Source organism: Photinus pyralis, unplaced genomic scaffold (genome assembly GCF_008802855.1).
Source record: "Photinus pyralis isolate 1611_PpyrPB1 unplaced genomic scaffold, Ppyr1.3 Ppyr1.4_LG2, whole genome shotgun sequence".
NCBI classification, from domain to species: Eukaryota; Metazoa; Arthropoda; class Insecta; order Coleoptera; family Lampyridae; genus Photinus; species Photinus pyralis.
In genome coordinates, this window is record NW_022170403.1 from 13,522,715 (window position 1) to 13,545,041 (window position 22,327).

Here is a 22,327-nt window from a genome sequence, read left to right on the forward strand (position 1 = left end):
CCCCCCCATCCCGATTAAAAAATAAAAAGTACTGTTACTACAAACGTATTTATTAAAAAAATTACAGGGTGAGTTTTTTTTTTCATTATGGGGACTCGGAAACCGTAAGAGATACAAAGCCGTTTGGGGCTAATTTATTCAAAATTGTATGGTGATTATTTTTCCCCATTCCAAACAGTATTGTATTCCTACAAATAGCTCAACTTTCTGACGGTGCTAAAAAAGTTGTTATGGCCCCTAAAATATTATGTTTTTCAATCAAGTCGGATATTGCATCCATAACATCAACTGCTTTTGAGATCGTTTTTAGTTGATTCGAAATCTCTTCTTTTATAGCACATGTCATTAGCACCATCATATATCGCACACTGGCAACACTGTGCAACATCAATGCTTTCATCAGCATAAAAAGGCGAATTTACCGAGTTGTTAAATGCGAGGTTAAATACAATTGTACATAAAAATACCAAATATAAATATTTTAAACGTAAATATTTGTCTCAAACACATCAGGGATCACGCGCCTCGCTTAACAAAGCCTTGCGCCCCCCAGATTAAGAAACACTGCTATACATAAAAAAAAGTTTGCTTATTGGGACATAGAATTTAGGACACCCTGCTAGCGTAATTTGTACATACATGTAGGTTTTATTCCTGTTTTATTGTTGGAATATGAGAATAAATTAATTTTTTATAGGAATCGACCGATGCGTCATTTCGGCGTAATTTACAGAACGTTCACGTTTCATCTTTAATTTTTTTCTCAGGAACCATAGCGGGTAGAATGATGGTACTTGCGACTTTACCTAAAGGTCCCACACTCGGTCCCAAAATTAGTTTTTTAAAATTTGAAAAAAAGATCCAACTACAATTGAGAAGTTTCCAGTTTTTTGTATAATTAAAACAAAATAAAAATGCCAAACAATCATAAAAATACCTCCACAAATGAAAAAGTCACAAGAATTTAAAGTTGTTCTTGGAAGAATAATTTCGTTTCAGCGTACAGTGCAGTGCTACAGTACTTGATTAAGGTAGCAGATTCGTCTGCCATTTTGGACCCCACTGACAGTCCAAATCTGTGCACAGAAAACACTGTTTAATGCGAGGTTTAATGTGTAAAATCTATCTAATCTAAAATAGTTTTTCCTTTAAATGGTAAGACAATACCTCGGACAATACATGCAGGATATGCAACGTTTAGCAAGCGTTAATTGTCAGTGGGCTCCAAAATGGCGGGCGAGCTCATGGACTAAGCTTACGGACAAGTCAGCTGTGGTATATATAGTAGCTATAGGCAGTGCAGACCACTTATTAGGTTAAATATTGTATTATCAACATCGTTAATATATATTATTCGAATTAGAAAGAACACCTTTTTTTTATCTATGACAGATTTTATTTATTATATTGAACATAAAAAACCATAGCAACCGAGATAGCAACTCTTCCACAAACTACTATCGTCGCCAATTAATATACAGGCTGATTCAAATTCGAGGGCCACCATGGGGATCTCGGGAACTGTAAGAGATAGATAGGAAGTTTAAATTTGGCAAAGTTGCATATTTTGATGTTTCACAAAATGCAGTTTTGAAACTTAAAAAATTCCGATTACTTTCGGAGATATCCGGAAAACACCGAAATTTTGCAAAATCGTTTTTATTTTTTACTGAAGTTATTTAAAAAGATATTTCGAAACAAATAACGCATTTTTTCCCTCTACAAGATGCTGGATTCAAATTTTAAATCGGACGTTTGGTCTCCGGTTGACCATCATCAACTTTGTTTTTCTTATGGAAGTAATTTTTACTTTTTGGGTAATTTGATAGAGAATTCAAAAGAGAGTCCAAAAATATAAACATCACAATTTTTTTTAATTATTAATATATTTTCTTTTTTGCCTAGAAAACGTTGCGTTTTTATGAATTATATTTATGATTAAAAGATAGTGATGTTTACATTTTTGGAACCAGAAAAAAATTCTCCATCAAATGACACAAAAAGTAAAAATTACTTCCATAAGAATAAACAAAGTTGATGATGGTTGACTGGAGACGAAACGTCAAACTTAAAATTTAAAAGTAGCATCTTGTAGAGGGACAAAAGTGGTCATAATAATGTATCATGCTAAATAAATAAATAAATAAAAAATAATGTATCATTTATTTAGAAATATCCGAGGAAATATCTTTTAAAATAATTTTGTGCTATTTATTGCTGCAAATAAAAAATGTTGTGCTTAATAACTTCAGTAAAAAATAAAAACGATTTTGCAAAGTTTCGGCTTTTTCCGGAAATCTCCGAAAGTAGTAGGAATTTTTTAATTTTCAAAACTGCAAATTTAAACTAACTACCTATCCTTTACAGTTTCCGAAATCCACATGGTGGCCCTCGAATTTGAATCACCCTGTATATTATTCGAATTGGAAAGAACACCTTTTCTTTTATCTATGACAGATTTTATTTATTATCATTATTGAATATGAAAAACCATAGCAACTCTTCCACAAACCACTACTACTATTAATATACATATAGGTAACAATCGTGAAACTTATTCATTCATTTTATGCACTCTTTAGGTCCTTAATAACAAAAGCGTGGAACGGTATTTTTATACAACTCGCATTTTACTGGGAAAGACTATTCGACCCTAGATTCGGTCCTCGGCTCATCTTGGTAAAAAGTAGTTGCGCATCCGTCGAATGTAGAGCAAGGGCATCTTTTTAATTGTCAAAAAAAGTTAGGTTTCATTATTTTCTTGTTGAAAAGATACGAAGATACCAAATTTCATTGAATTCCGAATTTTCGGAAAATTTTGCAAAATGAGAGAAGGCATACACAAAGTTCTACCCAAATCCATTAATTCCATCTTCGTATGTTCCTATTGTTCGTATTAAACAACAAAAGCTAGACTTTGAAGTACGATCTCAGTTTGCAAATTGGAATTAGGCTACGAGTAAGGTCATAACTCATAAGTATATGCAATACTGGGACACCAGAGTGCGATTAACACAAAGTTCAGTATGTAACATAGGGCAATGTTATTTTTATGGACATAAATTACACAGCGTTGTCACAATTCCTTTACCTATTCTATCTAAAAAATACCACTGTGCATTCTCATAGGCATACGTTTAATCAAGGTTTATCCACTGGATTAAAAGCTCCAACTTTCGTGGTGCGGGATCCGTCTTGGTTTATGCCGGAAGCAAGGACGGGTTCATTGTAAAAAAATTCTGCAGATTGGTAATCTGCGACTAGATGAATGGAATCGTTGCGACGGATATTGCGCCCTATCACAGTAGGAAGTTGGAACGCATTGGAAGACGTTAAAAAATGGCTTGTTAGCAAAGATATTTTTTTTAAGATTTCAAAATGTGAATTATATGTGTCGTGATAAAGTTCAAAGATGAATTCAATGGATACGTCGTAGAAAATATTGCACAAAAACCGCAATAAAAATATAAGAATTTTAAGATTATCCCTGTGTCACTGTGATCTGAACCCTATTGAAGTGGTGTGGGAGCAAGTATCCACATAGTTTAATCTAATTCATTAAACTTTACTTAATTTCCGAAGCATATACCTATCAGAGAGTAACAAATGAAAATTGGGCTAATTATGTTCGATATATTGAGAACGTTGAAGAAAAGATGTTGCAAGTTGATCATATCACAGATGATGTGCAACTTCTTATTATAAACATAAACAATGATAGCAGTAGTGAAAGTGACTTATTACTTAATTTATGTAATGTGATGTAAATAAAACAATTTATTTATCTCACGTGATTATCAATCCAAATTAGCTTAATTAAATTAAATTGCGTATGATTGTTTGAGCACCATTGGTAAATTGCTTCTTTCCTTGAAATAGATGTATTGTATTGCCTAATTATCGCATCGGTACTTAATGGCACCTGCCATTGTTACATTAATAGGATTCTCCAACCCAGGTCTTTTGTGGGACAACACATTTTGTAACGCTATAGCTGCCTTCCATAAGCCCAATACTGAACTCTAAGTGTGAATCGCACTATAGAACGTGTATTATGTCATGTGGTGACGGGCAAAGCTGAAGCGGATACATTGTTTAATAGAAGGAGAGCTAGTGGCACATTTTATAAAACAGTTTTATTATTATTATTATTATTTTTTATAAATAAACGTTTAATGAAAATAATAGAAAAGGAACAAATTACATATAAGAACGGGGTTTTAAAACATAATAAATTTCGTCAAAAGAATTACAAAAAAAAAGGTAAAGTTCCTAAAATACATTCGGCATTGCCTTTTTGAATTTCTATACTTATTCGTTGGTAAATAAACTGGGTTGAGCGGATCTCTTCTGTTTTTTGCCTGAGTCTTTTACCAATTGCCGCTGTCATGATTTTGGCTTCATTTCCCCACGGACCCATGGTTTCTACAGCGAATCCATTAAAAATAAATGTAAGTTCTAAGGCAGCGTAAGTATTTTTCTTTCTGCGTTCAGCTAAAGCGGCTGCAGAACCTGCTTTCTTCACTGAGGAGAAGAGATATGAAGGACATAAGGTATCAACACAAGTAAAGTCCCATGCCAGACATCGTCCTTCCATCCAAGGTGTTAAAGTTCTCCCATCAGGTCGTTTTTTATCAATTCCAAAAAGATGAGGAGGTTCTAAGATGACTGAATAACCAGCCTCATGGAATGCTCTTTTCTGACATTCTAAGATGTTTCGATGGCGACTGTACTTTCCTGTATTCTTCTGACAAGATAAACCATGATGCCCAAACTTATCCACATTGGCACCACATTTACAGATATGAGGAGTACAAACTGTAGCGTAAAGCAACACTTATCTGCAAAACAGAATCTTCAAGATATGTGGAGATTATTGATATTGGGATATAAGTTGTATCCGCATAAATGCTTATCTAATAGCCTATCCGAGATGCTGGAAGCAATTTCGAGGATGGCGCGGCGGTGGTGCTCAATATTACTATACAAACGCACTCGTGCAATCGGTTAATGCGCGCAAGATCTTCAATACATATAGGTATATCTATTTGGGAGTAAGAGGAATAGACTGCCGTTAATAAATCTCACTCGAGTATCCTTGAACGGTACAATACTCCCACTTGTGGGTAGTGCTAAAAATCTTGGGCTCATTATGGATTCAGATTTGCGATTTAAGTTGCATATCTCAAAATTAATACAAAAATCATATTTTACTCTGAAATTGTTGTATTCTCATAGGCATTCATTAAACCAACATTTAAAAAATTTGCTTTGCGATACTCTCATTTTATCGAATTTTAATTATTGTGATGTCGTCTACAGTTCAAATTTGGATTCCTGTGAAATAAGACGAATTCAAATCGTTCAAAACTCCTGTCTTAGGTTTATATTTGGCGTCAGAAGAAGGGAAGGAATTTCCCATTACATTAGTAAGGCAGGTTGGTTGAAAATGGAAGATCGAAGGAAGCTGCATTGCTACTGCACTTTTTATAAAATAGTTGTCAATAAATGCCCACAATTTCTCGTTAACAAAATACGGTTCAGAACTGACACTCATAATATTAATATACGAAGAAAGGATTTACTTATTACAATCCCTAAGCATAATCTTCAATTATATAAAAGGTCCTTCTCTTATTTAATAGCTTTTTATCTAAACAAACTAAAAATTAACTTTTCATCTATGTCGCTAGCACAGTTCAAAACCTTAATTAAAAATAAGCTTTATTCTGGTGAAGTATAATACCTACCTATAATTAATGTACATTTGTACCATCTTCCTCAATTGAAATCATTGACTGATAACTTTCTCTCGTTTCCACAATTTAATGGATGTAGGTAGATTTCCACGACTGAAGTATACCTCTCTATGGCGTATTGGGGCTGAGTGGTAGACCAGATGGTTAATATTTTTGACCAATCTGAATCTTAACCCCTTGGGGGAATCTGGAAGGACTAAGAAATTGTAATGATCATGCTCATGTACCTGATGATGTATTCCATGTCAAACTAAATAAACGATTTATTATTATTATTATTATATAACTACGCCTACAGTTTTTAATATAATTAGGTCGTTCTTTTTGAATTTGGTAGCTTATAGCTTTGGAACCTGAGCCAAGAAAAATCATGACGATTAATGTGCGCATGCGCAGGCTGCGGATTATCAACTTTCTTATTTATTAATACAGTTTGTTGAAATTTTAACCACAGATACATCTAGTGAAGGGTAACACATCGAATATAATAAAAATCAGATGTGCGCATGCGCAGACTGCGCAATGTCAACTTAATTATTTATGGACATATTTCTTTTAAAATTTTAACTAAAGATATTTTTAGTAAAAGCAAATGTATCACATATTGTAAACATCAAATGTCTTATTTATCGAGATCTCTTTTTGAAATTTTAATCACAGATGCTTTTGTCAAAGGCAAACATATTTCTTATTGTAAACATTAGATGTGCGCATGCGCAGTGCCAACTTCCTTATTTATGAAGATATGTATTTAATATTTTAACCATAGATGCTTCTATTTTGAAATTTGCCGCAACAGGCGTGATAGTGCACCAATACTAAAACATAAGCTTAAAATTCAAAACAAAGTCAACTTTTGACGTTTAACCTAAATCAATGATTTAACCTTGTTTCCAAATTGAAAATGAAAAACAAAGAAAACAAAAGAGATTAAATCGCCCTATTGCCATTTGTTTCTCTGGAGAATTATAAGTTCTGTACGTAACATGCTCTTGAAAGTATTAACATTTTTGCAGTTGGTTTAATAATTAAAATAATTGTTTAAAATCTTGCATGACAAATATGAAAAACAATTTTCAAATTTGGAGGACTTATTTTTTTTATTTATTTTATTTTATTGCCTTTATTTTATAGTGGGCGGAGTGTTAGCAATTTGCTACTCTTCCCACTCAACCCACTATACAATCACAAACAGCCATGCCTTACCTGGGATTCGAACCCAGGACCCTTGTAGCCAAAGTTAGAGCTTCTAACGTAAGCTCTTCTGAGCACATTAGATGTACTTATGTTCCATGAGTGAGTAATACTCATTATCCTTTAAAGATTTGCTGTGTAAACTATTATGTAACTAGACATTTCTTCAGCAACATTTAGGAGTTCTCGGTACTTACTATATTTTTTACCCCAAGTTTAATTGCTAATTCTTCACTACCATTCGGATAAACTTCACCCAATAGTGGCACGTGTTGTTTCTGGAATTTGGACCACAAATCTTCACACATAAGCGAAATAAAACAAAAATTCAAATTCAGCGCACTTAAAATGGTACACGGTGGTTCTCAAAAATCAACATAGATTTTTCAATGAATCCGTGAATCGAGACCTATTTTTTGAACGAAACAATCTCGATTCGCGTACCTTTTCAAACGAACAGAAAACCTAATTTCCGTCACGTGCTCGGCTTTTCACAGAACGAAATGAAACTTTTACGTCCAAAGAAATTGTGGTAACTGCGCTTCTTGATTATTGCTTGACATACTTCCGTGCACGTTCGTTATGAAGCGGTACATGTGTAAATTTTTTTATGTTGAACAAAATACAAATTCGAAAAAGACATGCCTGCAATTAACTTCTGTGAGGGGGTGGGGTGTTTGAACTTGAACTTGTCACATCGCTTGCTCCGTTTGCATTTTACGTTTTACTTCGAGCACACACCAAGTGCCATGACACATGGTTCAGATCTTTAAATTGAAGATTTACCTTTGCGGACTAAATGGTGGCGATTGGGGTTAAAGTGAAGGCTGTTCCTGAATTTTTCGTAAAATTATGGTACCTGCATGGCGTTGTTAGGTAGAGGGTTGATTATGACAAGAGGGTCCCTACTTTGTGGGTCCAATCGTTGTTTGAGCATCGACAACCGCAACCAATTTGCTATTTTGAGTTTGCAAACGCAAATTTTAGGTAAGTCTTTCGGTGTTGTATCCTCCAGTTCTGGTTTTAGAAAGAAATGACCTTCTGCCATATGATATATTCAGTAGCTGTTTATTCTGTATCTGTGTGCTATTACCGATTATAATTTTTCATTTTAAGGTTGAAGCTGGTCAATTCTGCACATTTATAATCCATCATGACGGAAGCGTAAGCGCATGCGGGAAAGGTAGTTATGGAAGATTAGGACTGGGAGATTCGGCTAATCAAACAGTTCCGAAGCGCGTACTTATTGACAGTGTAGTGAAAAAAATGTCCAGTTCTAAAGGTAGCGATGGGCATACGTTAGCCCTTAACGACGATGGAATGGTATATAGTTGGGGAGACGGAGACTATGGCAAACTTGGACATGGCAGTAGCTCGACATATAAACAACCAAAAATCATTGGCGGCCCCTTTTTGTCAAAGACACTCAAATCTATTCATGCAGGTACTTATTACCTTTGTTTCCTTCCAACTTTTTGTTTACAAACTAGTCACAATTCTTGGTGTATTTTCTAGGAGCTATCGAAATTAGTTTTTTAACTAAAATGTTGTACATAATGGATAATCAAACATAGTTTTACCGTTAAGGCTTTAATGCTTTATATAGGTTATAGGCACAGTGCAGCTGTGACAGTCGACGGTGAGCTCTACACGTGGGGCGAGGGAGATCATGGTAGACTAGGCCATGGTGACAATAACAGTTGCCATAAACCAACACAAGTGAGGGACCTAAGTAATGTTGGCTCAGTAGCCTGTGGGAGTGTTCATACTCTGGTACTTTCTGAAGATGGAAAAACAGTATGGTCCTTTGGATCAGGTGACAGTGGTAGATTAGGACACGGAGAGATCGCGAGACTGTACAGACCAAAAGTTATCGAAGCGCTACAAGGTTTTACAATTACAAAAATATGTGCCGGTGCTCTCTTCTCAATGGCACTTACAAGTTCGGGACAGGTAACATGCTAATTTAACTGGAGTTCCGTTTTTCAAATTTTGCATAGGTTTACACGTGGGGAAGCGGTCCATGTTTGGGAATAGGATCAACAGATACAATTTCGCTTTTGCCTACATTAGTTCAAGATCTGACACCTTATAGAATTGTGGACATTGTTGCCGGAGACGCGCATTGTCTGGCGCTCACAGATAATTGTGAAGTTTTCGCTTGGGGATCCAATGCCATGGGACAATGTGGTCAAGGCCACACCAACAGCCCCATATCGGTACCTTTAGAAGTTCTTGGGCTTGCAAACGTGAACGTTCGACAAATCAGCGCAGGAACTTCGCATTCAATCGTTTGGACATCAGTTCCTATTGAAAGTCGACAGATTGCGCGTCATCGGCCCTTTTGTCTAGATATACACGAACGTACTTTCGAGTTACTTAAAATATTTTTAGAAAAATATACAAAGAATTTTTACGAAAAGGATCCACCTGCGCCTTTTAAAAGTTCTGCCGAACACCATCATTTTGTCCTTTTATGTTTGAAATTGCTCTTCACTCATTTGACTTTGTGCGTTAATGGTGGGTTGAATACTACAATATTAGGACAGCAGGCTAAAGGATTACGATCGCTTTTATTCAAGTAAGTAACTCTCTCTAGTTGCTACTGTTGCACCATTTAATTTAGTTTAATGGACGTGAATACGCCTACAGATATACAGTCTCTAGTCAAAGAAGTGTTAAATGTAGGTGCTTCGTTGCTATTACCTACATTGCGAGAACGAATGGAATTATTACACGAACAGTTGCTTCATGGTAAACACTTATCCACCGGTCAACATATGCTGTTGGGGATTATTCTAAACAGTTTAGAGGAACCTGAGCATATTGCTGCACTGCTCGGTTATAACGATGTACCTGAAAACTTAGACTCGAAAGATTTTCGTATTTTGGAAATGTTAATGACAACACTCTTACAATCGTTCAATAGTCATACGGTAATAGAATTATCTAGCTAGATTAGGGCGCTCTACTTTATCAAATTTTAGGAAGAAAATCTAAGCAGCATAGTATCACATATTGATAGCGGAGCTGAAGGCAATTGGCAGAATATCAGTAATCCAAGAATTGATCACTTGCGAAAGCTATTGTCCGCCTTACAAAATCACATACTCGCTGATTGCGTGGGAGTTCGGTCTAACAATGTAAATAACAGCATGGGTTTATTAAGCAATCACCTTGAATGTCTTCTGCCGCTCGCTTCGGAGATATTCCGCAAAGCCGGGCACATGTTGGAGCAGTGTCCTGCAAGTCTAGATCTCTTGTTTAACGTGTTACTCGATTCCTTGGCCGGCTCGATGTTACTTAAAATTTTGACCTCATCTCTGCTTTTGCCCGGGGCATTCCTGAAACTATTACTGCCACATTTGTTAAATGTATTGCCAAGCTTGGATCGACTGAATAAGTTGTTGCCCATGGAAGTGTTATCAGAAAATTTATCAGGTAAGTTGTAATTTACTTCATATTTTTAATATTTTATGCACGATTTTACTCAAATGTGGATGATATACGCTGACTGAAATTTTACATGTGCTTTTACCTCGGCTTGTACCTTCAATATTCATTTGCAGGACCAATATTTCATGTTATTGTTAAATTTATCTACTACATAGTTCATTTCATAGCCGGTTATCTAGAGATAAATTTAACTGAAACATGCAAGACCCATGTATAAATTATTAGTGAATTGCAAAAATAGCAAAATAGCAGAGTCATTTAAGGTAAAATACACAGTGATAGGTATTATCCTATGGCCACAGTCTTGTACACCTACCCCTAAATCGGCAGTGTTTACAGTTACTACAAGTACTGTGTAATGTATGTGTTACAATTTATATTTTCTCCTTCCTACCTCTGAGAGTTTGAGGCGAAACAATCCTGTAAAGTAAGAGGTTAAACGACATTCATGCGCATTGATAGGAAACATGCAAATTTAGTTGTAAATGAAACAAACACACTGTATAATGAATCACCGCCAGGTACTAAACAAAATTAATTGTATTTTTGTGAACACCCTGTATAATAAAAACTAAGCGAACTGTAATACGTTAATATATTAAGGATTTCCAGGCGACACCGACACCAACTTCATATAAAATTGCAAGTACTTAGGTCAGGCATGTCAAACTCGTTTATCGCCCAGGGTAAATCTAAGGGTTCCACATACAGCTTGTGGGCTACATCATAAAAAAGTTCACATTAAGAAAATTTTGATTTTTTATTATCAACATAAAAAGTAGGTATGCAAAATAATACAATAAATGAAAAAATACATATAATCATAAAATCATGAAAATATACCCTGTGTCCCTCGCTGTGTCCTATTTTTTTTGAGACTGCAGTCGTGTATCTCAACTGTTTTTAAAGATAAGAGACATGCGGTTTTCGCGACTATGTGCCATACTTTTTGGTAAACTTAACAACATAAACAAACAGAACAAACAGAATCAATCCAACTAAGTGTGTTTTTTTCTTATTAGATACGGGGTAAAAACGAAAAGGTTGACTTTTTGAGATGTTATCCTTATCAATCATACTTTTCTACCGATGTACGATAGAAAAAAAGGTAAAAACTACTTATATTAGATATGTTTACGTAAAATCCAGTAGCGTAGTAAAAAAAATTTGAATCACCGTTTCTGAGATTGAACCCAAACTTGATATTTTTTAAATGTAACACCCTGTATTTTAACGTCAATTTTTTGCATTTCTTTTTCGTGATTACATTGATGAATCATCCTATATTTTTTTAAATTATATATCATATTTTTCAAAATGACATGTTTCTACCGCCAGCCATTTTTATTGATTGACATCGGCTGCCGTAGTTACCATGGATCCAATAAACAGAACAAAATCTCCATGAATCCATGGCCTAACTATTTAAAAAAGTAAAAAGTAAGGTTTTTATTAATTTTCATCGATAAGATTTAAAAAAATATATAGGTTGTGATGCATCAGTGTAATCAGGAAAGGGTATGAAAAGCAATTGACATTAAGATATACAAGGTGTTTAAAAAAATACCAACTTTAGATCAAATCTCAGAAAGGGCGGTTCAAAAATGTTTTTACTACGCCGCTGAATTCTACGTAACTATATAAAATAGCCAGTTTTTATCTTTTTTCTATCTTACATTGGTAGTAAGGTATGATAACCTTCCAAAAAGTCAAAATTTTTGTTTTCACCCTGTATCTCAGAAAAAAACGTAGCTAGATTGGTTCTGTTTGGGGTATTATACGTTTCACCAAAAAGTGGCAGAGGGTCGCGAAAACCGCAAGTCTCTGCCTTTAAAAACGCTACAGTCTCAACCAAAATAGGACACACGGTACAATTAAACTAGCAATTGAATTTTATAATTTGCAAACATCGCCGTAGGTTGCAAAACGGCGAGCCGCATGCGGCCCCGCGGGCTGCGTGTTTGACATGCCTGACGTAGGTGGTTAAATTGCTTTTACATAAGTATATAGGTATATGTTACCGGCAAACTGAGAAATCCCGCATTTTGCAAAATCCCTAGGCATTTCCCGAAATAACCAATTCAGCAGGCAAAGTGAGAAATGGGGCTCGAGTTCGCACTTTGCCTCCCTCTCTTTAGGGATTTCGCGAAATACCCATACATGCAGGCAAACTGCAAAGGCTTCGTCATTTCCCACAGATTGCGCGTACAGCGTTGCCATTTGATTGTACGATGATTGCGATTTTATATAAGTTCATACGAATTTCTTCTCGATCGAATATCAATCTGGTTGAAATAAAAATATTGTAATTACACTAACGTATTGGGTGTTTGAATGCAATTACCTCCTTCTCTTACGGCTAACTGGTGCGTGGTAAAAGAAATAGAATTAGTACCTACTAAAGATAATATAATTTTCCACTTAGTATGTTTGCTGGTTTAAAATGGCCAAGAAAAATATGTTAGTACCCAACAATATTTGATTTCAAAAATAAAGCCATGCGTGTAGAATATATCAGATTGGGGAAGGTATACTAACGCGACAGGTTTACGTTTGACACCGCTGTACCCGCAATCTGTGGAAAATGGCAGAGCATTCTCACTTTGCTTGAATGTTTGGGCATTTTGCGAAATCCCTAAAGAACAGCAGGCAAAGTACGAACTGGAGCTCCATTTCTCACTTTGCCTGCGGCATTAGTCATTTCGCAAAATGCCTAGGGATTTTGTAAAATGCCGGATTTCGCAGTTTGCCTGTAACATATACAAACTTATGTAGCGCTTGAGCATAACATTCTCTTCTAGTCCAGGAAATGAAAGTTTTGCCCTGGCAATTTTTTCAAATTAAATCGATTAACTTGAAATTTTGACAGTAGGTAGAGAATAGCCTAAGGATCAAAATTTATATCATGCCAAAGGGCGCTTTCCCCCTGAGGGTGGTTGCCACCCCATTTCAAGGATGGTAATTTTTTATTGTAATGTTTAGACAGAAATAGCGTATTTTCCTCAAAGTGAAAAATCGGTATTGGCTGCATTTTGACGTCCGTCTGTCCGTCACACGTCCTCCTTCTAAACCGCTGAACCGATTTTGGCGATTAAAGTTTGAAAGGGCTTGGTCCAAGGATTCCGTGCATACCGATATTTTTTGGTTTTGCGCATGCGCAGTGTCAAAAATTTGGTTCAACGCATGTGCGATGCTAACTTTTTTATTTATGAAGATATTTAAATGAGATTTTATACATAGCATTTGGCATCAAGACAAATCTAACACCAGTTGCAAAATTTGGTTTTGCGCATGCGCAATGCCAACTTCCTTATTTACTGAAGCATTTAAATGAAATTTAATACATAGACACTTGGAATACAAGCAAATCTAATATCAGTTTTACAATTTGGTTTTGAGCATGCGCAATGGCAACTTTCTTATTTATGAAAGCCAGTTAAACGAAACATCATATGTAGGCACCTTGAATGAAACTAAAACTCATACCGGTTTCAAAATTACTGTTTACGCATGCTGTATGTTTAATTTATGAAGGTATTCAATGAAATTTCTAATGTAGACAATGCGCGATGCTATTTACGAAAGCATTTATAAAAAAGTTCAATATGTAGACACTTTGAATAAAAGTAAAACTAATGCCCATTTCAAAATTTGTATGTATTTGTAATCGCTCCACTATTTTTCATTAAACTGTATAGACTTCGACGATAGGCGGCTCATTTGAAAGAGAATGGGGTAAGGATCTCGGGCCTACCGGTATTTTTTCCTGGTCCTAGCATTAATATTATTAGGAGGAAAATACGATCTCGTCATTTATGTTTGCAGAAGGACTTTTTAAACTTGTTTTAGAAAGTTAATACTTCTCCAGTTATTCGCGACCAAAAGTATGAGTTTTTCATAGAAAAGAAATGTTTTTAATTGGTTATTCGCGAAAAAGCTCGAAAAGTATGCATTTTATTAAAAAAACTGTGGAGAACAAAATCGTAGCTTTTAAAAAACACAAAGAAAATGGTTTTTTAATACTTGCTGTATGACCAACACGAACCGAGATGTGACTTGTTAAAGGTTAGCTCTTATTCGTTAAACGCTAAATTAGAGAGTTTCACAGTCAAATAACGGCAAAACTATGCATTTTTCGAGAAAAACTTGTACAATAGTCTTTAAAGTATTTAAAAAAACCTTTCTTTTTTTTTTTTAAACAAACTAGCATAAAAGTTAAGTGAGTTATGATGAAAATAAGGTAGATCCGTACTTTTTGCAGCAAAAAATCAGCGTAAGCAACCCCCTAATTACCACCCTCATTAAAATTAGTCCTTCCCCTTTTCCAGTTTTCTCTAATTACGTATTATTAATACATTCTAGAAGTGCGACCAGTTTAGAAGACTTAATTTTCAAATAATTAAAGCTAAAAGTGAAAAACGAATTTTACTCACCTTATTAAGCTTTAATATGTAGTTTTATGGGTTTGGCAAAAAGGAGTAGTTTTCACCGCTAAAAAACGAAGAAATTTTCATGCGAATCTATGCATTTTGAAAAAATTGCCAGGTTTTACAATATTTTAAGTTTCGTTTCCTGGACTATTCAATAAGTCAAATAAATCAACGCACTACTTACGACGCTAGTTCAAATATAAGAATAAGAATTTGAATTTGAATATACAACGAGGCTGTCAACAACAAATTGCAACACGATGGAAAGCGGCAAAACTACATCGCGATAGAACAATTGTTCGTAAATATCTTTAAAGGTTATGGTGCCAAATTTGATACATATATGTACTTAGAATAAAAGCAAATGTACAACAAGTACAACAGGTGCAAAATTTGGTTTTGCACATGCTGTAGCCATCCAGGAGCTCGTTTGCTATATTTGTTTAAACGTTTATTATTATGGTTATTATTATTATTAGTATTACTTTAATTTTTATAATGTTCAAATTTTCATCGTTTCTTAATTGGAAATAAATACAACTGCCCTGAAAATTTTATCAAAATTGATCAAAGTACGCTGGGTGTTCAGATACTTATGGAGGGTAGTATAAACTTGACGGCAGCTGCTACCCACTACCCGCGATCCATTGAATGCAATGCCGAACACAACGACCCCGACAGGGACCTCTACAACTTGACTAAGAGGTTCGAGTGGGACGGAGAATATTAAGCGACATACCATCTCGTGATAAAACAAGATTGACCCGGGATTCATGTTTGAAACTTGATATTTACTTTTTTTCTTACATTTTTGAAAAAATATACATAATTGGCCCATGTCACAGGTATGGCGTATCGAAATTTCTATTTCTGACTATAAAAATAACTGGTGGAAAAATTTATAGGGTGTAGCCAATCGCCCAAAATTATTAACAAAAATGACATCTTTGTGCCGGTATGGCGGCTATGCGGGCCCGTCGCAGCGGTATGGCAGGTTGATTTTCGTGAATGACTGATTGACGACTTGATGCTCATAAAAAAATGAGCTTGTAGCAAATCACCCAAAAAAAAATCAAACAATCGACACGTTCAAATGAGTATGGCGCGCTATAAGGCCCACCAGAAAAGTATGGCATTTCGTTTCCGTCATTTGTTTTGTCACCGACTACCAGAAAATCCAAAGAATTTTGTGTAGCAAATTGTCCAAAATCATTAAATTTTCCGACATGTTTAAACAATCGTCAGGCAATAACGGTCCCACTCCCAGAGATTTGGCACCATTTTCGTTTTGAGGAGTACTTAATTAAACCTTTGAATGGTCGCCATACTTGTAGCAAATCACACCACAAAAAGTGTCACCATCTCCCGGTCTATATTTAATATTACACTTTTATAAGCGTCAATATATTTGTAGCGCGTTTTTTAAAAATTGTTTGTATTTTGTCCGCCCGTCATGGCCCACTTCTGTAGTTTTGAACTACTTTTAGGGGAATTGTCCTAAAGTTCTGGATTTTTTGCAATAGGTGGCGTATACTTTCAATTCTGCCAGACAGCCTTCATAGATTATTGTTTTAATCTCCCCTCAGTTATTTCCCGGGATGCTGGTTTTGGATGTGAAATGACCTTTACATGCAGTTTCAAGCGAAATTTTGACAGTTGAAGGGGGACCGGTTTTATCCTTCACGGTATTCTAATGAAAGATCTCAACTTGTCTAACTTTTTCCGTAAATTAGACAACAGGTCTTAAACTTCTAACAACTGCGTCGTCAATTAATCAAATAGGGTAAAATACCCGAATAAAGAGCCATACACACCTTTCCAACCGTCGCGAATCAGCCCGCTTTTTTGTGTTGTCTGCCGTATTAAATTTTAATCAGCACATCGAATCCCTCATAAATGCGTGCTACAAAGTAGTAGGTTTTGTAATTAGGAGTACCTACCATTTTACAAGCATTACCTCAATTATTACCTTACATAACGCGTTTATCAAATCCAAACGCTGCATGTGAACCTAACCTAACATTTCTAAACGAATAATAATGATTTATTATACAATATCATAAAGGGATGTTTTATCGTCGTTCATTGTACAAAACTTTAATTTATAGCAGAAGCCATATAAATCATCATAAAACTTCTGAAAATTCTGAATTCAATGTAGACGTCAAAAAGAGCAAGCTAAAGGTTCTGCCAGTATTGTTTTCTGTTCTGAACTTCATTTTATTTCATGCTCCGCGTCCCATTTTTAATAAGAACGACATGTCATTGGAATTGGAATGAAATAATCATTTGTTTCACTTTATCTACCCTTGCCGTTAAAGTGATCCTTTTATCTACTCTTACTGTTAAAGAGAGGCTTGGCCTACTCTTACAAATTTCTTTAAATGTCAATTTAACATCTTCTATACAATAAATAATATATGTATACATGACAAGACTATATGAAGAAACAACCTTGTTGAGAGAGTATTCCTTTAACTTGCTAATATTTCCGTAGCATTGATTGTACCCAGGATGTTGTGTCCGTTGTTGGTAGCTCAATTGTACTGGCCACTGAGTCTCGCATTGGGAGGGCTGCCCACCCTGGTAACTATCCGGGCCTGTTCTGGGTGGCCCTCTAAAGTTTAAAGATCTGGTTTCCAGGAGCTCTAACTTTCCTGCTGGCCTTTTAGACGCAGAGAGCGTGTAACTTTGCTATGGTTTTAACCCCTGGCTAAAATGTTTCAATGCTGCTTGGATCCGTTCATCAAGCTTCTTCTCGAAAACAGTGTCTCTAACGGGTCTCTCAGCTAAAACATCTAAAAATTGGGCATCAAAGTTCTGTAAGACGAGTTGGCGTCTTGATTCTGACTCGAAATCAAACGCATCGGCGATGAGGTGGCAAGCGTCACTGCTTACTCAGGCTCAAGTTTTGTGCGTCTTTGGCTTTGGAGAAAATCAAAATTTTCCGTTGGAGCAGTACTCCTCAAATCGGAGCGACTTGAAACCTATATCATAATTTTGTGCCTATTTTGTGCTCATTTGATTGGCGCACAAATTGGCACAAAATGAGTACAGCACTAACGACTTAATCATGCAAAGGAAGATCGCCTTCTCTTAAAAGGTAAAGGATCTCTGCACCGTTCTGCTGAACAGGAATGGCAGGAATTTCTGCAGGAACTGGCATTAGGAAAATCTACTATCATGATGACCTCACTCTGGCCTAAAAACAAACGATGTACGTTAGGGTACTGCCTTGCCAACAACTAATTATTGCAGATGTACATAGGTAAATCACGACGTGCATCTCTTAAATCGTAAAACAAGCAAGTGAACTACCTCAGGTAAGTGAAGGTTACGAAAATTGTAAACACATACATTAGGATACATTAGGGCGACACTATGTTTGAAAAATACCTACTTAAGGAACTACTACTTGTCATCATGTTATGATTATAAATTTCTCATCACGAAGTTTAGTAGGACTAAACGATTAGGTAATCCTACAACATCAAGCTTTCGAAATGCTCCTTATAAACAGTAAAAAAAAGCTCAAATCAAAAGATTGTGAGGTCTGTCAGTATATCGTGCTAATATTATTGTAATTTTGCTATTGTTTCCATTATTTTTGTTGTTGTAGGAACGGAAACTCCAACCCTAACACAACTAACAGATCAGTCATGGGTATGGCTAATAGACTTGGAGAGAACATGCTCCCTTCTAATTGGACAGTCATTGGGTACAATGCTAATAGGCGAACCGGCCACTCGAGAAGAGATACAGAGTAGTAATTGGCTAAAAACTTCATTATTTACATCAGGAATTCAAGTTAATTGTAAAGACATAGAGCTTGTCGGTCAAATATCTAGCATGGCGCTGTTATGCTCCCACGAAGAAATGCTTACTACAATTTCTCGTTTTGACGAAGAAACTGAAGCATTATGTAAATTGGCATTTAAACTACCCATACAATATGATGAGGCATGTGCAATACAGGAGGACTACATTGCTGACGATCCTGGATTTTACGAAGCAATGCTGGAGTCTGTTAAAAGTGATTCATGGTCCCCTCCTCCTTTTGATAGTCAATTATTAGAAATAGTATCTCGTTGCTTTCTGATAACCGCTTTAAAACACGTCGGATTAATCCATAAATCCTATCAGCATCCGCAAGTACAAGAAGTTTATCAATTTGTGTTAGAATTTCAACATAAAATAAGTGATGTTCATTATTTAGCGAAATTTAGCGAAGAAAAAAAGTGTGAGGATACGGAGGATGTAAAGGATTCCACTTTGGAAGATGTCGATTTGGACGTCGAAATTGACACTGCCACACAAAATACAAACAACTTTGAACTACAGAAATGTTGCGAGTTTGTGTTGGAAAGATGCCTGTACTTATTAATATTTGTAAAAAGTAAGTTAATTGGTCAATTTTTAAAATCTTTTCAACTTTTTATTTTGTATGCGTTACACTTAAAGTTCAACTTTTGGTATGCTCTAAAAAAAATAAAATTAATCTGGGCTTGTATGTTCTGTCGTGTCAGTACACATTGTGACTGACTTATTCATTATTCAAGGTATGTCAGGTCTCTTAACTCACTGTATTGTTGAAGTTGCAGCTTTGGAGATTACAAGAGGGTGGGTTGTAATACTTTCAGGCAACTGTTTGGAAATTCAGATTGAACTATATTTGATTGTTGTCATATAATTGCATTTGTGATTCAAGCTTAATCTTTATAGAAACCTCAAATGACTGTTCACTTCTGTCTCAAGTCCGCAAAATCCTCTGCACACTAAGTACTATTTAAGATGAAATCTATAAAGAAGTCCCAATATCTACCATGCTCATCCGCAAAGTAGGTTTCCTTATTTTTTTCTTTTAAAGTAAAAGTATCTATCTGGTAAAACTGCGCGTGCGTAACAGATCTATGACGTCACAGTCATATGCCTACTGGACAGATTCCAATTGGTTCCAATAGCATTACAGCAATGGCAGCTCTTATTCTTACTCATGCTGATTGTGAGGTTTGATCAGTGATAAAGTTCTTATGTTCAAAAAATATCCATTCAAAACAAGAGGCATGGAAGTCTAACTGCAGGTGTTGACAATGGTCGTTCACATACTGTTGGGCACAGTAACTGTTCTGCAGGAGTTCGGCTGGGAGTTGTTTGATCATCCACCATACAGTCCTGATTTTGCTCTCATATTTCTTGCACCTTCTGTCCTCCGATCAGCGTTATGAGATATGACAAAGAGCTGAAGATGACTATCGTCCATTCACAGGTGGCAGACATCTACGACACATGGATACAGAAATTCATTCTACGATATAAGTGTTTCAATTGTGGTGTCGAAAAATAGCTGAAACTTTGCTATACCTGTTGCTAATAAAGCTCCCATATATGTTTTCTTAAAAAAAATAGGGAAACTTATTTTCTGAATGCGCCTTGCAGGTAGGAATTTACAAAGAAGATACCCAAAAATGCAGCAGAATGTACAAGCTGGGAACTAACTTTATTTTCTTTGTCTTGTGTGTTAGAAAGCAAAGAAAAGTTTATACTGTGTAATGTAATGTATTAATTAGTTAATATTTTATATTGAATTGGAATTTTCTTTCTGGTTTCAATGTCACTTCCTATTTCGTCGGTATATCAAAGTGACAAGATTCACAGTATTTGATACATAAGAAAAAGAAAGCAGTTTGGTTACAGATTTGCTTGTTATTTTTAGATGTGGATGTAAATTTATCTGACCTGGATATTGATGAAGCCCAGCCTGAGAAGCATTATGTAGATTTTTACGAGTCTAGCCGTAAGACTTTCAAACCCAGTGTCTTAAAAGAGATTATGCATACATTAATTGGATATGTTTGCGGTGAACCCATTGAGAAAGAGATGTTGCTAAATACCACAAGTACAACAGGTTGGGTTAGTGACCCGCAAGTAATCCACAAGGCCATGTCGAGCCAGTTGCAACGAGCAAAGAGTAGACTGAATAGTTTAACGCACATACACAACTTACTCACCAAATCAAGAAATGAACCGTCAAATTCAGTTTTAAGTTGTGTGCATCAACAACTTTTAACTGGCTGCTTTTCGTTGAGCAACTTGCAAGCTGAGGAAGGATGTACGCAACTACACCATTATCTTGAAGGAGTTCAGGTGGCTCCTCAAGAAGTACAAGAGCAAATAAAAGAAATTGTGTACAATATTTACAAATTGCTCATCAATTTGTTACGGGAAGGTGTCGAAAACGAGCACGGAAAACACTTACAGCTTCTCACCATATTCGCTTTGAGCAGTCGCTTTCAGGCGCACGACTTAAATTTAATCATTCAAAACAATTTAATACCAATACTTACCCATTTATGTGGCTTGTACTTAGCACCAAATACCATTATAACAAAAAGTCAAACGCTTAATGTTGCATCATTAAGATTAATGCATATTGTGGCCATGTCTTCTCGGATCCACGCCAAACGTGTCGGAGTGTCGAATGTGGAAAAAATTATAGACACACTATACGAAGAACTTAATTACATAACTATTCATAATTATTCCAACCTATTCCAAGTACTGAAAGCTGTACCTCTAAAGCGATTTGTCACGAATTACAACAGAGCTTTGGGGGGGTTCTTGGTATTCCTACGAACAATCGCCGCAAACGAGATTATCCAAACAGTTCTAAGAAGACGGAAATGGCTAGATATTTTGCTGTCAATTATAGTTAGTAAAGACATTGAAGAAAGTGGTCTACAACTGAAAACCTTGCGACCCCGACTTCTTGCTTTACAATTGCTTCAGACAATTTTACCGAACTGCAAGGAATCCGAGATTAGCGCAGACACTAGTAAATACATTGTGCAAAAATTGTTTTGCTATCTCGCAAGTGTCATTTGGAAGGAACCATTATTGAGGGGTCCTGAGCAACATAAAGCGGGCGATAAGCACATATTGGCAGATTCATATGTTATTGACCATTTCCGTAAGGATGTTGATGATAGTTTGTTACTTCACGATACTGGTTTTGATCTTTTTAAATGCGTCAACTGTTTAGTGGAAGGTAACTTAATCTTGACACATGGATCGGGGGGGCGTGGTTACGGTCTTGGTACTCAAGCGATGAAGTCTGGTTGTTATCAGTGGAAAATTTTGATTGTTAAAGAAAGTAAAGGGAATGAAGGAACGTGTATTGGTGTGTCCAAATATCCAGTTAAAGATCATAATCATCGCACCACCAGCGATATGTGGTTATATCGGGCTTATAGCGGTAGCCTATATCACAGTGGAGAAAAGGATCTGTGTTTACAAAGTTACACACAGGGTGACTACATCACAGTCGTGTTAGATATGGATACAAAAACTTTGAGTTTCGGCAAAAATGGAGAGGAACCGAAAGTTGCTTTCGAGTGCGTTGATGCAACCGAGCTATATCCGTGCGTCATGTTTTATAGCACCAAGCCAGGGGAAAGAGTAAAGATGATTGATATGCAGGTAGGTAGATAT

At 35.9% G+C, this 22,327-nt stretch overlaps 1 protein-coding gene across 4 annotated transcripts in view; it reads left to right on the top strand.

Annotated features, from left to right (window-relative positions):
* Window positions 1–22,327, top strand: part of LOC116164422 (probable E3 ubiquitin-protein ligase HERC1) — a 52,224-nt gene that overhangs the window by 2,556 nt on the left and 27,341 nt on the right. For all 4 annotated transcript variants that reach the window (XM_031478604.1, XM_031478606.1, XM_031478605.1 and 1 more), the window contains exons 2-8: window positions 8,070–8,397; window positions 8,560–8,906; window positions 8,954–9,534; window positions 9,580–9,889; window positions 9,941–10,394; window positions 18,459–19,235; window positions 20,553–22,315. In XM_031478604.1, coding sequence (XP_031334464.1) covers window positions 8,070–8,397; window positions 8,560–8,906; window positions 8,954–9,534; window positions 9,580–9,889; window positions 9,941–10,394; window positions 18,459–19,235; window positions 20,553–22,315 — 4,560 coding nt within the window. The remainder of the gene's footprint in view (window positions 1–8,069; window positions 8,398–8,559; window positions 8,907–8,953; window positions 9,535–9,579; window positions 9,890–9,940; window positions 10,395–18,458; window positions 19,236–20,552; window positions 22,316–22,327) is intronic.